We start from the raw sequence: 19,223 nt of genomic DNA on the forward strand, positions 1-19,223 counted from the left end.
TCTTGGAAACCCAGCAGCACCCCTCCTGGACATTTTTCTTTTCTCCGAGACTCGGCGAGGCTTCCTCGGAAGCGAGGGTGGCCTCCGGCAACGCGAATTTCCACCAAAAACAAGCGTGCTCATAACAACAACAACAAACAACGACGCTCACGAACTAACTGTCCGCGATGTTTCTTCTTTGTTGTTGCAGCTGAACGGAACGGACGTGGACTACGAGTATGAGGAGATCACGCTGGAGAGAGTGAGTTCGGCCGCTGGTCGTTCCGCCGACCCTTTGCACCCGTGACGAACCTCCACGCACACGGCCCCAGGGCTGCCAGGAACGCTTTGGAGTGTCCGTGCGTGCGCGTGTGCGTGCGTACTCGCGCGAACGCACGTACATGTGTGGGAGCGGGAGTGCAGCGGTAGCGCTACGCTGCGCTACGAACCCCGTCCACAGGAGTTCGATTGCCGCTCACGGTCAAAACCGGTGACGATTATTTGAACCGGTCCTGGGCCTCCCCGAGGTCGACTCAGCCTAAAATGAGTACCTGGTGCGGTGCGTAAAAACATCGCTACTGGGGGAGACAAAGGCGGCCGGGCGTGGTGCTGGCCACCCACCCCCTCGAGTGCCGTTCCGGCTTTCATAGGTGCTCGCTAACAGCACTTGCCACAACAGCCTGTTAAGGCTACACGGGGGATCTTTGTCTTTAGGCACAGGCTGGCCACAAAGTTGTCTTCGCGTGAGAAACGGATAACGTTCGCCTGTTCCGACCGCTCCGTGTGGTTGCCCCTCCATTCTCATTTGCGGTGCCCCATGCATCTCCCGGGGAGATTATTCCGAGCGGGCGATGGTGACGTACTGCAGGTGCAGTGCCGCACGGCTGTTTAGAGTCTCTCGGTGTTTGTCGATCTCTACGTGCGAGGGATTCTCCTTGATGATGCCCCCGAAGGGAGGATTTGTCATCACGCTGTCTGCTAGGGACCGTTTTTTTTCCAGTAAGATTATTTAAAAAATAAAATAACAGAAAAGGCTTTACCCTTTCTGGAGAGCGGTGAGGGTCGGTTTGAATTTAGACGGGAGGGTGGTGAGGGTCAGGGTGAATTTAGACGGGAGGGTGGTGAGCGTCAGGGTGAATTTAGACGGGAAGAGTGGTGAGGGTCAGGGTGAATTTAGACGGGAGGGTGGTGAGGGTCAGGGTGAATTTAGTCAGGAGGGTGGTGAGCGTCAGGGTGAATTTAGACGGGAGGGTGGTGAGGGTCAGGGTGAATTTAAACGGGAGGGTGGTGAGGGTCAGGTGAATTTAGACGGGAGGGTGGTGAGGGTCAGGGTGAATTTAGACGGGAGGGTGGTGAGGGTCAGGGTGAATTTAGACAGGAGAGTGGTGGGGGTCAGGTGAATTTAGACGAGAGGGTGGTGAGGGTCAGGGTGAATTTAGTCAGGAGGGTGGTGAGGGTCAGGGTGAATTTAGACGGGAGGGCGGTGAGGGTCAGGGTGAATTTAGACGGGAGGGTGGTGAGGGTCAGGGTGAATTTAGACGGGAGGGTGGTGAGGGTCAGGGTGAATTTAGACGGGAGGGTGGTGAGGGTCAGGGTGAATTTAGACGGGAGGGTGGTGAGGGTCAGGGTGAATTTAGACGGCAGGGTGGTGAGGGTCAGGGTGAATTTAGACGGGAGGGTGGTGAGGGTCAGGGTGAATTTAGACGGGAGAGTGGTGAGGGTCAGGGTGAATTTAGACGGAAGGGTGGTGAGGGTCAGGGTGAATTTAGACGGGAGGGTGGTGAGGGTCAGGGTGAATTTAGACGGGAGGGTGGTGAGGGTCAGGGTGAATTTAGACGGGAGGGTGGTGAGGGTCAGGGTGAATTTAGACGGGAGGGTGGTGAGGGTCAGGGTGAATTTAGACGGGAGGGTGGTGAGGGTCAGGTGAATTTAGACGGGAGGGTGGTGAGGGTCAGGGTGAATTTAGTCAGAAGAGTGGTGAGCGTCAGCAGTGAATTTAGTCGGTAGAGTTATGAGCGTCTCGTATCAGACTGCGACGCCTTGTTGATGATGCCCCCCCCCCTCTCGCTCTATGTGGTGAATTGTCACCTGCAGGGGAACTCTGGGCTTGGATTCAGCATAGCGGGAGGCACGGACAACCCCCATATCGGGGACGACCCCAGCATCTACATCACCAAGATCATCCCAGGGGGTGCCGCGGCACAAGACGGGCGGCTCAGGTGAGGCCCGCCGCTTACCTTGAGGATTCTTCATTGTTCTTCTTGGTTCTTTCGGTAAAGTCACGTAGAAGGGAAGTAGTAAAATAATAAAATAATAACATTTAAATAATTCTCACGACGTTTCGGCCACAACGCAAGCAGCCGCCCTCAGGTGAAAACCAGGTGTGTCGGGGAGACAGCGTCTGACGTGGTCTTCACCTGAGGACGGCTGCTTGCGTTGTGGCCGAAACGTCGTGAGAATTTCGATTTAAAGCTTTCGTGACTGCAGGGATTCATCTTCTTGGTTCTTTCGGTAAAGTCCCTTCTACGTGACTTTACCGAAAGAACCAAGAAGATGAATCCCTGCAGTCACGAAAGCTTTAAATCAAAAATTTATTATGTTTTATTATTTTATTATTTCCATTCTACGTGACTTCACCGACAGAACCAAGAAGATGAATCCCTGCAATCACGAAAGCTTTAAATCGAAATTTGATTACGTTTTCTTTTTATTATTTTATTATTTCCATTATACGTGACTTCACCGAAAGAACCAAGAAGATGAATCCCTGCAGTCACGAAAGCTTTAAATCGAAATTTTGTTGTTGTTGTTGTTGTTTAGCACGTACGGTGCGTAAGAAGTTCAACATAATGTAGACGATAGAGGTTTCTTTTTTTGGGGGGGTTACATGGGACTATCGTTTTTAATCGAAAAAGAACGGATAATACACTGTAAACATGATAACAAATGTAATGTTAAAGCTTGAAACAAGTCACAAAGTCTCCACTTGTTCACCATCGTTGTCGACGCGTGCCCGGAATCTTCTCCACGTGGTCTCAGAGACCGGAGGCAACACTTCTTGCGGTGTCGTTGCAAATTCTCAGAAGTGTTCTAATTTTTCTTTTTTAAGCACCCTGTATTATACACACGTCGTGAGAAACCGCCACCACCACCACCACCACCATCATCCGACACAACCGATTGGCAAAGCGGTTTGCCACGTAAACAAAAACAAAAAAACGTGCCAATTAGTCAACTTAGTTCAGCACTGACCGGTTGTGTGTTGGAGAGTAAAAACACGCCACATTTACCAAGTCGAGGACCGTGGCGCAGAGGTCGCAAACGGCTACCCGTACCCGTACCCGGCCGGGTACGGGTACGGGTACCCATTTGCGACCCTGGTGCGGCCGGGTACGGGTACGGGTAAGGAATCAAAACCCGATTGCGACCTCTGCCGTGGCGTTTCGCCGGTAATTATGACCAGCGTCATCAGGGACCGACCATAAATGGCGAGGAGGGGGGTGGGGGTTTGAGAAATGTGACGTCACATCAAAATGCGCAACTTTAAATAAATATAGAATTGTTATAACAACACTCCTACAACATCAGAGTGCAGCGCCACATTAAATACGCACTACAATGACAATAGTTTAAAGCGATTTGAAGCATGTTTTATTTTCAAAATGGAAATATGGTTTAAGGGGAGGGGCAGAGCTTTGTGACGTCATATTTGAGGGGGGTCTGACTTTTTGTGACGCCGTGTGACGAGGAGGGGTGGGTCAAAAGTCGTCAAAAATCTCGTGACGTCATTTATGGACGGCCCCTAACGGCGCAACGATACGAAGGAGGCATCGCAGCGACGGCGGTGCTTGCACCTGACGACGCTGTGACCTGCCTGGCAGAGGTCGCAAACGGATTTTGCTTCCTTACCCGTACCCGTACCCGGCCGCACCAAGGTCGCAAACGGGTACCCGTACCCGGCCGTACCTGTACCTTACCCGTACCCGGCCGGGTACGGGTACGAGTATCGGGTACCTGATTGCGACCTCTGGGATGAAGCCATGTTGCAGGCGCGGGTGGGTTGATTCTAGGAACTTGAATTGTGAGAAGAGACAAGACGTTGGGAAATGAGTGACCAACGGTGACTCACCAGTGACTCACGGTTTACCCGTACCCGTACCCGGCCGCACCAGGGTCGCAAACGGGTACCCGTACCCCGGCTGGGTACGGGTAGCCGGGTATCGGGTAGGGTACGGGTATCGGGTAGCCGGTTGCGACCTCTGCTGCCTGGGCCTTGACCGCCCGAGTGTGAAATTGTAGTCAGACGCTCTGCATCGACATCGTCAGCAGCCGTACGACAACACGGACGATTAAGTGCACATTCGCAGGCTCTTCGCTAGAGGGCAGTCGACGCGTTGTCTGTCTTCAAATCTCGGGTGTTGCCATTGGGGCTCGGGCCAGGCCACGGAGCCGGAGTTCACCGATTCTTGTGGTTTTTTTAGAGACTTCAACGGAGGTTACCAGACATCTGGCCCATCAACACCCCGTGTAATATTATTTCGCTCCACTCTCGTGCCCTCTCCTGTTCCCCCACCCTCCCCGCCCCATTGTGTGTCCATGCTTCGTCTTCATAGGCCCTCCGTCTAGACCAGGGGTGGGGAACATTTTTTTTGCCAAGAGCCATTTGGATATTTATAACATGATTAGCGGGCCATACAAAATTATCAACTTAGAAATTAGCCCGTTATATTTTTGACAGACATTTAATTGACTCGCCCCTAATGCGATGGCTGGAACTGCTTCTCTTTGGCGAGGCGCATGTGATGTTAGCTGGTATTGACGATGTTGCTGCTACTCGCAACTACTTTTCCAGGTTTGCTCCTAGATTTATTGAATTTCGAGTCCTGCCTGCGGTTGCCTTGGCAGGGCCACACCAAATGATTTCGCGGGCCTTATACGGCCCCCGTGGGCCGGACGTTCCCCACCCCATCTACGTGACAAACCATCAAAAATTGCCGGGTTAATGGTAAACTGGGCGATTTAATCGCCGGGTTCATCGTATTTGGGCGGGTCAATCGCCCGGTCGAGTCTCGTTGGCAATCAATCCACGGATCTTGTTAATGGTCGTAGAACAGCGGAATATATCGGCGTTATCATCGATTGCCAATGAATCGACACGGCGATTTAAAACCCGCAAGTGACCATGTACCCAGCGATTTTTAATCGGCCAATTACGATGATATTTACACGATCCGGCGAACCAATTCGCCGATCTCGCTGATATTCAGCCAATCAAATGATCATCAGTCGATCCACGGGTTTATTGGCAATATCGTTGACACGGAGATCAAACCCCCCCGCCCACCTCCTACGCATTTCCCATAAATATGCTAAATTCCTCTTGATATGCAAATTATTTTGTCAAGGCGCTCTTCTTCCCCCCTCCAACCCAGCTTAAATATACGCTCCAAGCTTGGTGGTGTTTCATTCTTCACCTGAGGACGGCTGCTTGCGTTGTGGCCGAAACGTCGTGAGAATTATTTTATAATGTTTTATTTTTATTATTTCCCTTCTACGTGACTTTACCGAAAGAACCAAGAAGATATGATAAACCCCTTTATTTTTCGAAAAAATTTACTCACATTTTTTTTTTAAATTCCTCATCCTCCCTCGCATCATACAACGTCCCGGATATTCTGGAGCGAAATTATTAATCGGGGGGGGGGCGGGGGGGGGGTTAGGTTCACAAGGTTATTGCCATTCTGGGCTCAGTTATTGAAGACTGGACCAAGGTTTAGGAATGGACAAGCCCAATGTGCGTGCGGTATTCTTCTTCACTGCATCTGAGCTTCATCTTCTTGGTTCTTTCGGTAAAGTCACGTAGAAGGGAAGTAATAAAATAATAAAAATAAAACATAAAATAATTCTCACGACGTTTCGGCGTGATAATTATTTTATTATGTTTAATATTTTTATTATTTTATTACTTCGCTTCTACGTGACTTTACCGAAAGAACCAAGAAGATGAATCCCTGCAGTCACGAAAGCTTTAAATCAAAATTTGCCTCTGAGCTCATAGCTTGGATGTTCCAGTGCTGAGATTGGGCAATTAATCCCGATAATTTTGTTTGTTTCTCATGGATAGACTGAGCGGGGATCGATGCGATTCATCGCGATTGATAATTCACAGTGACCATATATTGGGGGGGGAGGGGTGTGCGAAATCTCTGATCCGTGATTTAGTTGGGTGTACGATTTTTATCGTTAATCGCCACCAGCGCCGCTGCTGGTACAAAATCTGCCACTCAAAGGGCCCCATCGTCGCGTTAATACTCGACGTAAAATCAGAAAAATTCTAAACAAGTTAAAACAACACAGATATTTACACAATCTGACAACGTTGACGTGTGATGATGATGATAATAATAATGGTAATTTTGCATTCACGCAGGAAATCCCCGCAAATAACATTTCCCCCCTCCATGTTGATGGTTGGCAAGTCTGTGTCCCAGAGGTCGCAACCGGGTACCCGATACCCGTACCCTACCCGATACCCGTTTGCGACCCTGGTGCGGCCGGGTACGGGTAGGCCGTGAGTCACTGGTGAGTCACTGTTTGTCACTCATTTCCAAACGTCTTGTCTCTTCTCACAATTCAAGTTCCTAGAATCAACCCACCCGTGCCTGCAACATGGCTTCATCCCAGAGGTCGCAATCGGATACCCGTACGCGGCCGGGTATGGGTAGCCGGGTATCGGGTAGGGTACGGGTAGCCGTTTGCGACCCTGGTGCGGCCGGGTACAGGTACGGGTAAGGAATCAAAACCCGTTTGCGACCTCTGCCGTGTCCTGCACGCACAAGGGCCCTTTGTTTACTCCACTGCTGGATGAGGGCCATTCCGTGTGCCTTGTCGGGAGGGCATTGGGGGGTTCGCGCTGGACAGTACGCGGCGCAGAGAGGGGTGGGGTGGGGGGGTCTCCGGGTCCGCAGGGTCTGATATCACTCCTCACCACGAAACTCGTTGCGCCACGACCACCACCACCACCACCAACCCCACCACCACCGTCAATTATTCAATTGCACTCATCAAAATAACGAGGGCATTGGCAGCAGTGTCAAGGAAAATTAGGACGGGCACTCCTCCGACTCGCGGTTACGGATCCGAGCACTCTTGATGATTATCGAGTGATTGGAACGGTAGGTAAAAGGGGCATTGATGTTAATGAAAATGAGCCTCCTATTTGGTCCTTAATGGCAGGGTTGATTTGACCGTGAAGCGGGCGGTGATTGTTACACTGGCGTCTTAGGAACTTGGCACTCAGCCATCCTGCATTAGGGCAGGGAGGGGGGATGCATCATTTGAGGCTGAGTCGACCTAGGGGAGGCCCATGACCAGTTCAGATAATTGCCACCGGTCTTGGCCGTAAGCGGAAATCGAACTCGGGCCGCCGTGTTTGTAGCGCGGCGCGTTGACCGCTACACCAAAAACAAAGGTCCCCCATATAGCCTTAACAGCCTGTTGGGGCAAGTGCTGTTCGCGAGCACCTACACCACCACTCCCCACACACACACACACCCACAACCACGTGCACACCCGCTCGCGATGGGATGTTGATAACCACGTCCGTCCGTCCGTCCCCCTCATTGCCGTGCCCCCCGTGACCCCCCAGGGTGAACGACTGCATCCTGCGGGTGAACGAGGTGGACGTGGTGGACGTGACGCACAGCCGCGCCGTGGAGGCCCTCAAGGAGGCCGGCTCCATCGTGCAGCTGTACGTGCGGCGTCGTCGCTCCATGCGCGAGACCCTGGAGGAGATCAAGCTCATCAAGGGGCCCAAGGGTGGGTGGGGTGCGGGGTGACGACTTTTGGAATCGGTCCTTTTTAAATCCTTTATATTAAGTTCGGTTGCTTGCTTGCTTGCGTGCTTGCTTGCTTGCTTAGGACCGTGCAAATCTTTCGCTCGTTTTTTAACCCACTTCCCGTGATCCAATCGAGCTGACATTTTCCACACAGACTCGTTGTGTGACAATTAATTTTCGTGAAAAAGAAATTCCAAATTTTACACTTTTTAGGACAAAAATATTATATTTAATTACCAATTGCTTAATGGTGCAATGTAATCATCTGACCCATAGGTGGCAGCCATCTCAAGCCAGAGGACGAGAGGACTCTAGCCGCCACGCATATAAAGGATTTATAGTGAAAAACTTTGTTTTTACGGGTTAAACGTATTAAAACTAGGGCCCCGTTGTTGCTGTACGCGTGGCTAAAGCACAGCAAGTTGGCACAGTAGAGGGCACAGGTGGTGCATCAGGCAGTCATCTCGGTCATCTCAGTCAGCTGACCCGTGGCACCTGCTGGGTCTGCCCCGTGACCTCCTGCCAGCGGGCGTTCGACACTTCACGTGGCCTCAAGGTGCACTTGGCCTGGCACAAGCGTCGTGGTGACGTCACCGCCACTTAGTGGCGAATGGCGGTTGTTGTTGTTGTACGTTGAACTTCTTTCGCACGGTCACGTAGCCTGCCGTGCTCATCGCATGTGCTGGTGGAAGGTCAACACGAACTGCTTTTTTAAATCCTTTATATTAAGCTCACTTGCATATTGCTTAGGACCGTGCAAATCCTTCGGTCGTTTTTTAACCCACTTCCCGTGATCCAATCGAGCTGACATTTTCCACACAGATTCGTTGTGCGTGACAATTAATTTTCGTGAATTTTTTTTCTTCAAAATTTTACACTTTTTAGGAATTTTTTTTTATATTTAATTACCAATTGCTTAATGGTGGCAGACAATCATCTGACCCATAGGTGGCAGCCATCTCAAGCCAGAGGACGAGAGGACTCTAGCCGCCACGCATATAAAGGATTTATAGTGAAAAACTTTGTTTTTACGGGTTATACTTGTTACATGTTCAGCTTCCTTGTCCTTCCACCTGCACCTCCGATTAGCACGGTTGGCTACGTACGGTGCGAAAGAAGTTCACCGCACGTACAGCACGGCGCAAAAAGGAATTCGGCTAGTTGCTGGTGGCTGGCTGGATTAGTCGGTTATGGTAAGGATCATTGGCACGGCTATTTCATTGAATCCATAGAGCTCAAGTGAGTTGACCCCTAACCAAGATGACGGGTATGCGTGTGTGGGTGTGCGGTGCGCGCGAGTGCGCGTGCGGTTGCCTTCGTCTATTTCGTGTGCATGGGGAGCGGCGTCTCAGCGATTAGCGCGCCACGCTACGAATCCGGCGACCCGAGTTCGATTCCCGCTCACGGCCACCACCAAGCGCCGATTGTCTGTGAACCGGTCCTGGGCTTCCCCGTGGTCACCTCGGCCTCGAAAATGAGTACCCGGAGCGATGTGTCGTAAACATCGCCACTGGGGAGACCAAGGCAGCCCGGCACGGTGCTGGCCACCCACCCCCTCGCGTACCACCGGTCTGGCGAGGCAGTGCGCGTGCGGGCACGTGCGCGCTTTGCCCCGTGTCAATGCGCGCGTGCGCCGTTTGCCCTTCCTTCGGCCTCCAGGGCTCGGGTTCAGCATCGCTGGCGGCGTCGGGAACCAGCACGTGCCCGGCGACAACAGCATCTACGTGACGAAGATCATCGACGGTGGAGCGGCACTGAAGGACGGGCGGCTCCAAGTGGGCGACAGGCTCCTGGCTGTGAGCGACCGCTCCCCAACGCGCCCCCCCCCCACCGCCTGCCCCCCACCACTCCCCCCCCCCCCACCACTCCCCCCACCGCCTGCCCCTGCCCGCGACCCCCCCCCCCCCCACCGCTCCTTCCTGGGGATGTTGAGACCAGGGGGCTTTTCTGGGTGGAGCGGGGTGGTAATACCTGCGCGCACTCTTTAAGGGATACTTCTTGACGTGTTTATTCGTTCATGAAACGCCACCGTCTCCAGTGTCGGATTAAGCGAGTGCGGGGCCTGTAGCATACGCTATAAAGGGGCCCTACAGTAAAACAAATGTACACGTAAATATTAAAACACAAACATTTTTACTTGCATAGTAAAGTAATTGTATTTTTTCATTTGCTCTGCAGCCAAATGGTTTTCCGAACTTGCAAAAAAATGCCTCTTATTTATTTTGGTCGCCGACCCCCTGGGATAGAGCGTTGCACCCTCGCGCAAACGTGGACTTTCTCCGTCCCGCCACGTGTAAACGCTCATTAAGTGGCCGCTAACGCCTCAATGTACGGAGGACCGCAGGGCCGGTGGCGGCATTTTCCGTCGGGTTCCTCGCGCCCCTCGCGTAGTTCTCTCTCTCTGCGAGAGCGCACTTGAGAGACCGGTCCACTGAAGCGGACATCGCGGAACCGCCGCCGAGGTATTCCCTGCAAGCGACACGCTCGCTGCATTGCCACTCGCCGAGAGAGCGACGCTCGCTGTGACCGATCGCTCCGAAGCTTTAATTCGCCGCGCGAAAGCGTCGGTCGCCAAACGACGGTAACTCTACCTCGCCGCCGGCGCAAGCTTTGAACGGACGCGGCGCCACCGGCGCAAGCGTCGACGTTTAATCGAGGCGGTGAGTGGGGGGGGGGGGGGCGAAGTGGTGGCGGTGGCGGCCGCCGATCGACGCGTCCGCGTATCCCCCCTCCCGCCGGCGTCGCCGACGCGCGCAGGTGAACAGCATGAGCCTGTCGGAGGTGACGCACGAGGACGCGGTGGGGACGCTGAAGAACACTTCAGATGTCGTCTACCTCAAGGTGGCCAAGCCCGTGGGCGTCTACACGAGCGACTCCTACGGGAGCCCCCCCGACGTCGCCAGCAGCTGTGAGTGCGGTCTACTGGCGCGGTCGCGTACGTGCGACGCAGCGTGCATACGGCTGCGCATACGTTCGATTGCGTGTACGTGCGCCCGCACGATCGCAATCGCACGTAAGCGCAGCCGCACGTACACACAATCACAACACACACGGTCTTGTGCACACGCACAACCGCACGTACATACGCACCGGCACTCACCTGGGCATGGTCACCAGTACGCTGGCCCGACTGCTCACTGACAAAACTTCTGAGGATCGTTGCAAGCAACCTCAGGTCCACACCCGGGCGCAGTTGTGAGTTGTGAGCTCAGCGATTGTGTATGTGGTCGTGTAACCGGTCAGCACTTCGCTACGGACCCGGCTACCCGATTTCGACTCACGCTCACCGGTTCTAGGCCTCCCCTAGGTCGACTCGGCCTCAAATGAGTACCCGGTGCTGTGTGCAAACATCGTCTCTGGGGAGACAAAGGCGGCCGGGCGTGGTGCTGGACACCCACCCCCTCGTGTGCCGTGCCGGGCCTTCATAGCTGCTGCTCGCTAACAGCACTTGCCCCGACAGTCCGCTAAGGCTATGCGGGGGATCTTTATCTTTGTACGTGCGCGCGACCGCACGAGCGACCGAGCTCACAGCGCGTTGACTGGCTCACCGTCACACTCGGCCACGCGTTCACCCGCTCGCCCCCACCCCACCCCAAGCCCGCTCACCCACATCTGCGCGTTCACCCGCACATATCACGGTCGCGATGGGCGTCAAGGTTAAGCCGGTGGAGATGGCGCAGGGCGGTCGTGCATGTTGGTGGAAAGTAGTTCGGAGCAATGACGACGACGACGATGATGATGATGACGTCCTTTATCAGCTTAAGAAAGCCTCAGTGAGCCGTCTCTTAGGAATCGTTTTTGAGAGAGAGTTTTTGAAGTCGGTTCGTTACGGCCACTTTCATCGATGAACATTTTAGACTTTTGTGCTGGAGGAATCCGGAACCCTCAAAGAGGAGAAAATCCACCACTCGTACAGGGAGGAGTAAGGTGGGGGGAGGGGGGTAACACTCAAAGCACCGCACAGATGGATTGAAGAATCCATTGCTGCAGTGCCATCTCATCGCATCCTCGCCCCCCACCAAATGCTGCATCACTTCGTATTCCCAGGCAAGTCACCTGGCAACCCGAGCACAAGCCAGGCTTACTCACAGCCCTACTTCGCTTCTGAGGTTTGACGAGATCGGTCGCGTTCTGCGAGTCGCGGCCGACGGCTTTGCTTTGTAAAAAAAAAAATCAAAAATTTTTCCTCCAAAATTTGTTTAAAAAAATTTGCACCGCAACACGCGGAGAAGCTGAAGGCACCGGCTGACGGACGCGGGCAAAGGGCGCAGATTCCCAAACCTCATGAAATGGTCCGAAAAGCGCTTGCCCGCTTGTCTTTTCGACGGAGATATCGGCCCACCTGTATATCGAGATCGGCTCAAGGCTTCCCGCAAATCACGTGACTCTAAAAGCCTCCCCCCATACCACCACCAAGGCCCCCCCACACTCTGAATGCCTCCCCTCTCCCTGCCACTAACCCCACCCCCCCGTGTAAGGCACATTTGGAAACACGCATTTAGACTCGTTTAACACGTAGCAGGCTTTCGCGACCAATATTATTCATGATAAACGTTTTTGGGGTTAGATCGCGTTATTTATAAATGTGTCGTAACCCTCCGCCACCCGACACGGCCTAAACAGTAATAAGTATAACCCGTAAAAACAAAGTTTTTCACTCTAAATCCTTTATATGCGTGGCGGCTAGAGTCCTCTCGTCCTCTGGCTTGAGATGGCTGCCACCTATGGGTCAGATGATTGTCTGCCAGTATTAAGCAATTGGTAATTAAATATTTAATTTGTTTTCCCTAAACAGTGTAAAATTTTGGAACAAAAATTTTCACGAACATTAATTGTCTCGCACAACGAGTCTGTGTGCAAAATGTCAGCTCGTTTGGATCACAGGAAGTGGGTTAAAAAACGACCGAAAGATTTGCACGGTCCTAAGCAAGCAAGCACGCAAGCACGCAAGCAAGCGAACTTAATATAAAGGATTTTAAAAAAAGCGTCACGTTTACAAAAGACCCGATGATGCTGGATGTAATTACCAGCGAAAACGTAGTACTCAAGAATGGTAAATGATGTTGAATCACTCTTCAACACACCGGTGGGCTAAAGTAGTGAACTATTTTATCTTTTGTCAACGTGACACTTTTTTGACTGTTTGGCCGCGTCGGGTGGGCTGAGGGTTACGACACATTTGTAAATAAGGCGATCTAAACCCAAAAACGTTTATTCTGAACGCGTTGAGACTATTTAAGATGATTTTGCTGCTGTAAATGTCCGACTGATGAGCCACTTTGCTGAGCGATCTTTTGTGTCCAGGTCACCTGATGATGATCGCTTGTGTCGCGATCGAAACGTCGTGATTTGTTTTATTCTATTTTATTTTTCTACCCACGTGACTTCACCGAAAGAACCAAAGGGTATGGATTCCTGCAGTCACGAAAGCTTCAAATCAAAATAAGTGAATACCCCAGTGGGCTTTGTCTGGTAGGATGGGGATGGTTTTGTCGTACTCTGAGTTCTTTCGGTAAAGTCACGTAGGTAAAAAATGAAATTAAAATTAATAAAATTAAAATATAAAATATATTATTTTTATTTTATTTTAATTAAAGTCACGTAGGTAAAAAAATGAAATTAAAATTAATAAAAAATAAAATATATTATTTTATTTTATATTTTATTTTAATTAATTTTTATTTCATTTTTTACCTACGTGACTTTACCGAAAGAACTAAGAGTATGAATCCTTGCAGTCACGAAAGCTTCAAATCTGGAATGGTTTTGTTGTATTTGTTCGCGTTTGGGTGATTTGTTGGCCTTGTACTCCGCACTCCTATCGCGTTCTTGCACTTCTTGCTGTTCTGACGTTCTTACTCCGTGCCCCGGCTGGACATCTGTGAAACAACAAGAGCTTTACAGCTCATCGGATTCCTCCTGCAGGATAAATAAACGTTTCCGATTCTGAAGCCTGCGCTAATAAGCGAGCGAGCATGCAAGCTTGTCGTCGCTCCCGGGAAGCTGTTGGCGGTATTAGCCCCCCGAGAATGCCACCACCGCCGCCACCACCGCCACCACCGCCACCACCGCCACTACCGCCGCCACCACCACTACCACCACCACCGCCACCACCGCCACTACCGCCGCCATCGCCACCACCGCCACTACCACCATCGCCACCACCGCCACCACCACCACCACCGCCACCACCACCGCCACCACCGCTACCACCACCACCACCGCTACCACCACCACCACCGCCACCACCGCCACCCACCGCCACCACCGCCGCCACTACCGCCGCCACCGCCACCACCGCCACCACCGCCGCCACGCTACTACCGCCACCACCGCCACCACCGCCACCACCGCCGCCACCGCCACCGCCACCGCCACCACCGCCACCACCGCCACCACCGCCGCCGCCGCCACCGCCACCACCGCCACCACCGCCGCCACCGCTACTACCGCCACCACCGCCACCACCGCCACCACCGCCACCACCGCCACCACCGCCGCCACCGCCACCACCGCCACCGCTACTACCGCCACCACCGCCACCACCGCCACCACCGCCACCACCGCCGCCACCACCACCGCCGCCACCCGCTACTACCGCCACCACCGCCACCACCGCCACCACCGCCACCACCGCCACCACCGCCGCCACCGCCACCACCGCCACCGCTACTACCGCCACCACCGCCACCACCGCCACCACCGCCACCACCGCCGCCACCACCACCGCCGCCACCGCTACTACCGCCACCACCGCCACCACCGCCAGTATTCCCGGAATTCCGCGCAAACCCGCCCGCGAGGTGCCTCCCATTGGCCCTGCATCACGAGCCCGTCTGAGGCTGTGCGGAGCGGTCAAAGTGCCGCCACCACGTTGCGTCTGAGCGGAGTCATGTGATTTGGCTTTTGAACGAGCGGGGGGGGGGGGGGGTAGGGGGGAGGGGGGGGCATTAGAATGCAAACGAGTTTAAACTATTTATTTACCGGGAAATGTTTTACTTTTTTTCTCACCTACGAAAGGCCTCACTGAGCCATGTAGCTCTGCGTTTCAGAAGCGACCTGGCAACCACAAACGACTGCTAGGCGAAGTGTCTCGTCATCACGTGGACATTTATAGCAAGCCAGATACTCGAAACACGGGGAAGCCACGGTGGCTAGATGTTAACTACCTGCGTACCAGGCGAGGTAGTTAACATCTCCTAGCCACCGTGGCGTCAGAGTCGGGGTCGAACCCACGATCTCCTGCGCACCAGGCGAGGTAGTTAACATCTCCTAGCCACCGTGGCGTCAGGGGCGGGATCGAACCCACGATCTCCTGCGTACCGGGCGAGGTAGTTAACATCTTGCGCTGACATGGGGAGGGAGAAAACGAACCTAGCGGCAAGTAGCAAGTAACGGCTTTGGGTAAAACGAGCTGGGCTCAAAGCTTAACACTCGACTGTACAAGTCGAACGCGCCGCGGATTTCCAAGGTTCAGGGTTTCGTTACATACATTGGGCCAGATACATTTTACCGTCGCCCTGACCCCAACATAATTCACAGGCCAGTGGAGAGAGCACAATAATTAACGTAGAGGGGGTGGTGGTGGTGGTCCAGATGTCTTGTGACCCTGCCCAGAATTGACCCCCCACCTCTCTGCATTAAAGGTGCATTGAAAAATTACAATACTCCGACTGATGCTCCTGCTGTTGTGGAGTGACTCATGCAGCCAGCTATGGCTGCAGGGTTTTGGTAGTACATGTTGTTTATGCCGTTTATTGTGAAAATTCCGTCACAGTTCCTATGATCGCTGTTTCATTGCTTTCATGGCTTTATTTTGGTGATTTCGAAAAGTGTATTGGTTTAGCCATGTTTGTTTGTTTGTTGTACAGAGTTAAACTGATGGCCTTAATCTAAGTTGTCTTGTGGTTGTTGTTGGTTGTTTGACGTGCATCCCACTGGGATTTTTGCACACAGCGTTGGTGTACGGTGTTTTTTTCTGCAATATTTTGCTGTATTTTCTTGGATTTTCTGTTTGCACTCAGTCACATAGTCACTTTAAGATGTTATATTGTTCATGTTTTTGTTTTTTTGTTTGTTGCGGTTGCACCCGATTCAAGAGCCGAATGGCTCACAGGGCTCTACCTCGATTTAAAGCTTTCGTGACTGCAGGGGTTCATCTTCTTGGTTCTTTCGGTAAAGTCACGTAGAATGGAAATAATAAAATAATAAAAATAAAACATAATAAAACAATTCTCACGACGTTTCGGCCACAACGCATAAATATGCTAAATTCCTCTTGATATGCAAATTATTTTGTCAAGGCGCTCATCCCCCTCCAACGCAGCTTAAATAGACGCTCCTAGCCTGGGGTGTGTCATTCAGACGCTGTCTTCTCGACAGACCTGTTCTCCACCTGAGGACGGCTGCTTGCGTTGTGGCCGAAACGTCGTGAGAATTATTTTATTATGTTTTATTTTTATTATTTTATTACTTTCATTCTACGTGACTTTACTGAAAGAACCAAGAAGAGGGCTATACTTAATAAATGAACTTGAACTTGAATATTAATTGAGGCATGAACACAGGGGCCTAATTCTGGCGGTGACTCCGCTGTCGAAGCAGCTGAATGGCACTCTGACCTTGAATGGAATATTAAATATCTATACTCTATGGTTCTTTCGGTAAAGTCACGTAGGTATTTTGTTTTATTTTATACCTACGTGACTTTACCGAAAGAACCAAAGCGTATGGATTCCTGAGTTACGAAAGCTTCAAATCAAGATTAAATATCTATCTATCGAAGGCGATGTTTTTGGCATCGGCTCTTCTTCACTACACACAAACAGAGAGACCGGAGCGAGAGAGAGAGTGGAAAGTAAGGGTTGGAGACTGCCCTTGTTTTCACCATGGGGCCTGATGAAAATTAAATTTTTTAATGTTTTATGATGACCAGTTTTAGGTTTTTTGCATGATTAAAATGGCATCTGAATCGTTCGAAATAAACAGTAACAAATGGACTAACAAACACACACCCTTCAATTATCAGTGAAGTAAAATCAATCATCAACTGTACTGTAAAAAAAATTTTATATGCCGTATACAGGGACTCTTCTACCTATGGACTTTCGACTTACGATCTTTCAGAGATATAAACAACCTGTTCGTATAATTTTTTTTTTTACCCTTCTATCTGGCAACAAAACTGACACCTTTTTTACAAGGAGTCATGTTTGCATAGACCACAATACCTGCAGTCATAATGCAAACAAAAAATATAACTCTGCTAATGTATGCACTGTCCTTGAAGATGAAAAGTAGTCAGTTTTGTTGCCAGATAGAAGGGTAAAAAAAATCAATTATCATATTTTTTACTGGCAAATGAGGTTCCAATGGTGTAAACCTGATCGTATGTCCAGTTGTCGGTTTGGACCGAGAGTCATAAGTTCAACTGCCGATAGGTGGCAGTGGTGGCATCTACATCTGCAGAACGTGAAGAACCAGTGGCATCTACATCTGCAGAACGTGAAGAACCAGTGGCATCTACATCTACAGAACGTGAAGAACCAGTGGCATCTACATCTGCAGAACGCGAAAAACCAGTGGCATCTACATCTGCAGAACATGAAGAACCAGTGGTATCTACATCTACAGAACGTGAAGAACCAGTGGCATCTACATCTGCAGAACGTGAAGAACCAGTGGCATCTACATCTGCAGAACGTGAAGAACCAGTGGCATCTACATCTACAGAACATGAGAACCAATGGCATCTACATCTGCAGAACGTGAAGAACCAGTGGCATCTACATCTGCAGAACGTGAAGAACCAGTGGCATCTACATCTGCAGAACACGAAGAACCAGTGGCATCTACATTTGCAGAACATGAAGAACAAGTGGCATCTACATCTGCAGAACATGAAGAACCAGTGGCATCTACATCTGCAGAACGTGAAGAACCAGTGGCATCTACATCTGCAGAACGTGAAGAACCAGTGGCATCTACATCTGCAGAACACGAAGAACCAGTGGCATCTACATTTGCAGAACATGAAGAACCAGTGGCATCTACATCTGCAGAACATGAAGAACCAGTGGCATCTACATCTGCAGAACGTGAAGAACCAGTGGCATCTACATCTGCAGAATATGAAGAACCAGTGGCATCTGCAGAACGTGAAGACACAGTGGCATCTACATCTATAGAACATGAAGAACCAGTGGCATCTACATCTGCAGAACGTGAAGAACCAGTGGCATCTACATTTGCAGAATATGAAGAACCAGTGGCATCTGCAGAACGTGAAGACACAGTGGCATCTACATCTATAGAACATGAAGAACCAGTGGCATCTACATCTGCAGAACATGAAGAACCAGTGGCATCTACATCTGCAGAACATGAAGAACCAATGGCATCTACATCTGCAGAACATGAAGTACCAGTGGCATCTACATCTGCAGAACATGAAGAACCAATGGCATCTACATCTGCAGAATGTGAAGAACCAGTGGCATCTACATCTGCAGAATATGAAGAACCAGTGGCATCTACATCTGCAGAACGTGAAGAACCAGTGGCATCTACATCTGGAGGCTCTTGCCAAGAACATCCGCTCAAACTGGCAGCAGTTTGGTGAAGAATCCTGATACTGCTGATGGGATCCAGAAGGGTCAAAACTGGCCCAGAGTTTTGTTCGCCTCAACAGTTTTTTTTGGAGTGAGATCGCGTAAATATAAAACTGTGTCATTAAACCCACCACCACCCGACACAGCCAAATTAGTAAGGTTTGTTACGTAAACAGAACATGCCAATTCGTTACTAGTACAGCACTAGTGTAGTGTATAGTTTATTGTATATCAGTGTAGTGTATAGTGTAGTGGATATTGTAGTGTATAGTGTAGTGTACTAGTACAGCAACACCGGTGTGTTGCAGAGCCAAGCCACGACATCTACAATCTGAGTACGACGTTTCGCCAGGCGACAGCCAGAAAAAAACGCTGTTATTATGAATGATATTGGTCGCTCAAACCTAAGTGTTCACACTCGCTGCCGAATAATGTTGGTCTGGAATGCAAACGGAGGCCAGGTGGGCCGAAAATAATTGAAAAATCTTGATTTGAAGTTTTCGTGACTGCAGGAATCCATACTCGTTGGTTCTTTCGGTAAAGTCACGTAGGTAGAAAAATAAAATAAATCACGACGTTTCGGGCGTAACGCAAACGTCCATCATCAGGTGGGCAAGCGTGGTCTGCTGCTGAGGCAGACTCTTTTAAAAGGTTGAAACATGTTTTTGCACGTTGAGACACGGACCAGAGTAAATGCGTCTGCAAGTGCAAACGTTTGGTCGGTCAGTGGGTTGTTGGGGGGTTTGCACCTTCTGTGGCCGTCTGGAACGCTCTTCCTTCCGGTATTAGGAAGCTA

At 50.9% G+C, this 19,223-nt stretch overlaps 1 protein-coding gene across 8 annotated transcripts in view; it reads left to right on the forward strand.

Moving 5' to 3' along the window:
- LOC133357261 (disks large homolog 2-like) overlaps positions 1-19,223 on the forward strand; it is a 466,648-nt gene that overhangs the window by 230,076 nt on the left and 217,349 nt on the right. For 7 of the 8 annotated variants that reach the window (XM_061575118.1, XM_061575120.1, XM_061575121.1 and 4 more), the window contains exons 4-8: positions 191-241; positions 2,074-2,198; positions 7,628-7,797; positions 9,477-9,613; positions 10,575-10,725. In XM_061575118.1, the coding sequence (XP_061431102.1) occupies positions 191-241; positions 2,074-2,198; positions 7,628-7,797; positions 9,477-9,613; positions 10,575-10,725 (634 nt within the window). Of the gene's footprint in view, positions 1-190; positions 242-2,073; positions 2,199-7,627; positions 7,798-9,476; positions 9,614-10,574; positions 10,726-11,479; positions 11,483-19,223 lie in introns of all 8 variants that reach the window. The other variant, XM_061575116.1, reaches the window with a different exon arrangement.

The sequence above is a fragment of the Lethenteron reissneri genome, chromosome 57, assembly GCF_015708825.2.
Source record: "Lethenteron reissneri isolate LAM-NWPU_2019-01 chromosome 57, ASM1570882v1, whole genome shotgun sequence".
Taxonomy (NCBI): Eukaryota; Metazoa; Chordata; class Hyperoartia; order Petromyzontiformes; family Petromyzontidae; genus Lethenteron; species Lethenteron reissneri.